At 44.6% G+C, this 6000-nt stretch overlaps 1 protein-coding gene across 1 annotated transcript; it reads right to left on the bottom strand.

Annotated features, from left to right (window-relative positions):
* Nucleotides 1-2678: 2678 nt before the first annotated feature.
* Nucleotides 2679-4166, bottom strand: CTRU02_215212 (transposase; the record flags this gene model as incomplete). Its single annotated transcript, XM_070206406.1, has 2 exons — nucleotides 2679-3555; nucleotides 3664-4166. The coding sequence occupies 2 exons, from the start codon at nucleotides 4164-4166 to the stop codon at nucleotides 2679-2681; spliced, it is 1380 nt and encodes a 459-aa protein (XP_070059897.1).
* Between the last annotated feature and the right edge of the window lie 1834 nt (nucleotides 4167-6000).

The raw sequence follows: 6000 nt of genomic DNA, 5'->3' as shown, positions 1-6000 counted from the left end.
CTTCGTTCCCTTCATCGTTCTGTTCTGTCACGTCATAGAGACAGGGGATGAAGGCGATCTAGGACGCATGCAAGACTTTGTGCGCTCTATGCAATCGACTAGTGATCAATCCAACACAATCGCAAACCACTTTCGCCTCTTCCGAGTTTTCCACAGTGTTGCTGTTCGCTATACTGAGCTCAAACTGGCTCCCGTCCCTCTGAGGGCAGAGCAACTGGAGTTCAGAGACGAAATGGATGGTTTTCTAAGAACTATGGGGTTTGGAGCGTCCAACGATGTTCCTGCTGCTCAAAGTAGTGTTGCAAGTGCTGAGAATTCAGTTAAATCACCAAGTCATTTTCATGCGGCACAATCTATGGACTTGAGCGGTGGAGTGGAAAGGACTGTGCAAGTTCCACATGCAGAAAATTGGTTTACGGTAGGCCAACAGATGATGGACTTGCTAGCTACCGATCAATTGCAACTCTAGATTTATGTTACCAATATCGGACATGTCTGTGGAATCTTCGTTATTACTAGTACCAGGTCAATTCTGCCACGGGGTATTGGGCGATCGGGACAACTGATTACTCCTAGCCACTTCACTAAAGCGCCATTTGCTGGGTATGCTTTATAGAGTCACGATTCAGATGGGGGTATGAATGATTAGATCAAATTGAGCGTCTAGTAGATTTTCCAGTCGCGATTTCATCACAGAAATGGACGATAGGTTACTCTAAACCTACCCCTAGCTCGACTCACCGAAGATAGATCTTGTAAATAATTGTAGCAAAGTCCACAATGACTGCAACTAAACAAGTCCAGAAGGTGTTTTCTCAGTCATGTATGCCGCTAGGCCGTAAATCTCTAGCTGGAACGCCAGGACCAGATGCATTGGGCCTTTCGGGTTGTTATGGCTTACTAGGCCCCTACAAACTTATGTTACAAGCAGACAGCGATACGCCCTAAAGTAAGACTACTTAACAAGCTATTTAAGGAATGAATACATGGAGAATAAAGGGAATCAACTTCGTCGCCTGAAGCAAGTCGCCTCGGACTGAAGAACACTAGTTCAATCCAGGCGGCATTTCGAGAGGAGTGATCGCCGAAACCCCGGGAGCCGAAAGAGCCGAAACGCCGAGAAATTAGAATGAGTGTTTTGTTGATTGTCCATCATGAGTAACCCATGAGTGTGCTTAAACGGCCTCGTCGCACATGGCAAGCCATCAAGGAGGATTAGTTCGTGTCGAAGCATTTGTTAGACCTTTCGTTTTTGCGAAAACAAAATTGAATTCCCTGCGAGACGACAAGGCCGACAAACTACGCTATGGCAGCACTGACTTACGTAGGGTCGCGTCATCAGTCATAATCAAATCCATCATGACGTAAACAACGTGCTTAAATGAATCTAACCATGGTATAACCAGATTTGATTAGTTAAGTTAAATTAGCATTATCGTCTTGAGTTTAGTTATCTATTCTACAATCAAATCCTTTTTCTTTGTCTTTACAAGACTCAGACACCTATTCCCACTCCGCTCGCAGTAGGAAGCAGCTTTGTGAGTTCGTTGGTATCAGTACATTAATCCACCATGAAGCAACGAACTAGGAAAAGTAAGAATATACGCAGAGCCAAACGCTATTTAGTAACTTTGCGTAAGACCAATAGTCATGATTTCTTCGACATTGCTCGCATACCATCCGTCCTTCAATACTAAAGTTTAAGCCCGGAATAACGGCAGGTTAGCCATAAGTGATAAAGTAAGAAATCAGTACTACTAGATTAGATATGCGGTCTAATGAAAACAGCATGCGGAGCAACGGAATAATAATCGCTGCTATCGGTGACCATGGGCTAGCACTTAGCTAGGTACCTTGGAACGGTATTGAACTTGAGGTTGGCTTAGACTGCTGCCGGTTTTGCGCCTATACCGGAAAGAGGTAAAAGAGGCGCCTTTGTAAGAGACTAGTGCTCCTGAAACTGACCTATGCTAAAGGAGTTGTTGACGTCTCTATGATGTTTATTAGCCGACACCTGATTTGCCAGGATGCAACAGGTCCTATCACGAGACGGACGTCCAAACAAGAAACTTTTTATAACACCAGTCTGCGGATGAGTCGGCATCTTTCTTGTGTAAGGTTATGAAACATACTTTTGCCTTTGAAGGACTAAATCTCAAACCCTCTGAAGGCGTCGCTGGTTGGAGAAGCCGCTATTTCATTGCTTGCTTAGGCTGATTCCATCCCCGTGACCGCGAAAACCAATCTAGACAAGGAAATCTTTTAACTATTAACTTAGCTATCAATCTAGTCAATATTAGCACCCTCAATAGCGCCGCTGGCCGCCGACGCCCGAGGTTTTGTCTAAACTTTATCTTACTCGACCTGCTTCCCCCATAAAACGTTGTCACGCCTAAATGCAATTAATGACGCTGCCGCAAGCTGAAGTTCTACATAGCTGTTTAAAAATCGTCTTAAGGTGCTAAACTTTCTAAATTAAGCGCAACAAATTATTGCTTCGATGCTGAAAATCGGAATTTATATTTATTAATTAGAATATTACAAGTAGCTTAAAGCCATAACGTACATGATAAGCGAGTGAGACAGACAAGCGAGTGAGACAGTAAACCAGACCTTCGCGACAATAATATCGAAATCTATAACAAGAAATCTTAGATTGATTAATACTACTCGGATTCCTATTCTTCGGATGTTTCCTTAATAAATTGACATGTTCTCGCGTTGTGGCCTGTATTCCCGCATACGCCACACCGACGATGAGTCGTCTCAGACCTCACTTTGCGACCACTACTCCGTCGCGTTTCCTCTTGTAGTTGCGTGTCTGCCTCTCTTTGCGACTGTATATCCTCTCCAGTAGATATAGTAAGACTTCCTCCTTTCTGTAGACGTGTTTTCTTAGCCCTTCGACGCCGACTTAATATTGCATTCTCCTCTCGAAGGATTTGAACCTCTGACTCTAGTAATGCTACCCGATGCCCTAGTCCTTCTGTCCCTCTGGCTAGCTTACTCACAGCACTATAAATTGATGCTAGAGAGCTGCTTCGGTGGCGTGAGATTCGACTCTTAATAAAAGTAGACTGTGATCTTGCTTCGCTTGGGTTGCTCGGCGTCCTAGAGATCCAAGGGTCTGGTGTCTGAGGGACCCCCTCCTCAGGCGTTGGCGTTCGGAACTTTACATCCAGCTTTGAGAGAACACTTTCTGCATTCAAAGGGACAAGTCCAGCTCCTCGGAAACCTCCCTGGATATTTTTCCTCGTAAAAGACTGCTTAAAAGCTTCGTGAAATGCTGCAAAGAAATCTTCCTTCGAGATATGGGTTGTGCCTCGCCGCATCTTATTCTCAATTTGCCGACCGTAGGCATTCTTTAACGGCTGAAAACAACCAACATCTAAGGGTTGAAGTAGATGAGACGAGTGAGCCGGCATGCACAGTGTAATAATGTTGTTTTCTTGATAAAAGAGCTCGAAGGCTGCGGAGTGGTGACTTTCATGACTATTAACAACGAGGAGGCGATATTTCCCAGACGTACGTGGTTTTGTATAAATGTCGAAGTGTCTGATCCAGTCAATACCTCTCTCGTTTGTTGTCCATCCATTTTCAGACGTTGCAATAGCCTAATCGCCCGGAAGAGAGGTTTCTGTATACTAGCTTGAGAGGTGATACTGGCCTGCAACGATGATGTATGGCGGGATGCTCTCCCCTTGGGAATTAATAGCCTGGATAACTGTAACCCATTCCCTATTGCCAGGCTGTGTCATCTTCGTATTTGAACGCCTTTCAGCACTTGTAACAACCATTCCAGAAGCAATAACGCCCATCATAAAGCCGGTCTCATCAAAGTTGTAGATATCAGCATCAGCAATACCATACTTCGCAATTGTATTCTTCACAAGCGAAAACCAGCCACGAATCACCTCTGGATCTTCGCATTGAGCTCTCTTATAGTCATACTTGCGAAAGAAACGCGTCCTAAGCTGTGGTTGTCGCTTGACGAAATTAGAAGCCCAGCGCTTCCCAACTGGAGGCGCGTCGCGCTCTGCGAGAAGTCGATTAGCCATTTCTTCCACACCACTCAGCCGGGGAGGAAATGATCGCGCATCTAGGTCGAGAATATACTCAACTACTGTCTTCTCTTCTAAATCTGATAAATTCCGTGAATTAGGCATGCTGTCGCGTCGTGAGACTATTCCCTTTAGTCGCCGGCTTAATGTTGCGTGACTGACTGTATAGAGTGCACCTGCGGCCCGAGCACTAAGTTTTGGGTCATTTCTCATTGCTTGAAGGGCAATTTGTAACCTTCTTTCAATACTAGCTGATTCCATGATTTATTGTAGAGGAAAAGGTGCCGGTCGCGTCAAGGTGCGACGGTCGCGGTTTACTGTCTCACTCGCTTGTCTGTCTCACTCGCTTATCATGTACGTTATGTCAAATAATTAATATTAGTGGATACTATGATGTTGTAGTATGGCCTACCAACCAACTAGGTGACTAACGTTGTATTTGAAAAAGACTGCATAGATGAATTGAAGGGCCCTTACTTGACTGTTTTATTAGGAGTTTCTAACAATAAAATGCCGACCCAATAATCTGATATGGGAAGTAAGAACGGATACTGCATTTGTTGAATTAATGCCCCCTGTGTGCGTAATGGCTATGGTCCAAATCCACCGTTTGACAAGACTCAATCGGTCAGTCAGTCTCCTCTAAAGATTCGAGAGCGGTATAATCCCGTAGCAAATCTTCCGTCAGCACGTCTTCCTGCTACAACGCCATGATGAATACTTACACAGTGCCATTCATCTTGTTAATACGATGGTAAACCTTTTGTGTGCTCCTTTCTTCTACTGGTTCTTCATCTCCGTTGCCCGCCCCAATCACCGCACCAATGCCGGTGTTCCAGCGCCCGCCTCCTCCTCCCGTCCACCCCCTCCCCCACCACCCCTCACTCATTCCAGGCCTTGTGAGCATGAAAATCGAATGTTGCATCGATACTCCAAAAGCTAGAAATCCCAGCACACCGCTGACAGTCATTGGAGCCAGTCTATTACCATAGGAATTAGGAGACCGGCCCTAATCACTTCCTATTCCAGGCCTATTAAATGCTTTGTTATTACAGTTTTGTAGACAAGAGCCTTATGGAGTTTCGTTGCTAGATCTTCACTTAAATAAAGTTGAAGTTCAAAGGTTTAAGATGCTGCAGTTAAGATCCTGGAGTTACCTAAAGTCTAAATGACGTCTTAGTAGAAAGTAGAGTTGACCATCAGAGTAGGGTGAGGTTAGTTAAAATAAAAGTAAACTACTGAAAAGCTAAGCTTAATCGGATCTAAGCAGCCGAGAGTGTAGTTAATGCATACCTAGCATGTCTGTATGTATACGTAAGTATTAATGCTAGTCTGATCACTAGCACGAGTGTGGAAATTGAAGGGCAGCTGGAGAATATTTGAGCGTTACTGGATGAACCAAGAAAGCATCCGTCTTGCAGATACCAATTACATAAGTAGTCTAAAGTTTGAAGGTACTTCATATGCAACTTGCTATGATTTAGTAATTCTCCTAAGCTTTCTAGATGAATTTTCAGGTCAGTCGTCATGCTTTTATTGGGCGAAATCCTATACACAGGCTATCCTTCTTACAGAAACTGCTTACGTATTTTGCTCGGTCGATCTGGAAATCCGCTGCCACTCCTGCCGTTACTGCTGCTGGTGTTGGTTTGAATGTTGTTCACGCCATAGCAACAAAGGCGAAGCCCCTGGCACATATTCCCCGAGGATATGTGACGTAGAGAACCGAACGGTCAAGCTGCATACTCTACATGCTGACGCCCTCGAAGTCTTACTGTCTAGCTACTTTTCGTTTGGTCTGTCCCGATTTTTCGGTCATAGCCCAGTTCGGCTGATTTCCGTCAGGTATTTTAAGTGTGTAAAAAGTCTTTAAAGTCGTGAGCGATGGTGACTAGCTCTTGATCTATCGCTTGAGAGATCTTATAGGCCTCATGGGCTT

This window comes from Colletotrichum truncatum, assembly GCF_014235925.2.
Source record: "Colletotrichum truncatum strain CMES1059 chromosome Unknown Contig_0014, whole genome shotgun sequence".
Taxonomy (NCBI): domain Eukaryota; kingdom Fungi; phylum Ascomycota; class Sordariomycetes; order Glomerellales; family Glomerellaceae; genus Colletotrichum; species Colletotrichum truncatum.
The sequence above is the reverse complement of the archived record's forward strand: the minus strand, read 5'-3'. Positions and strand labels throughout refer to the sequence as shown.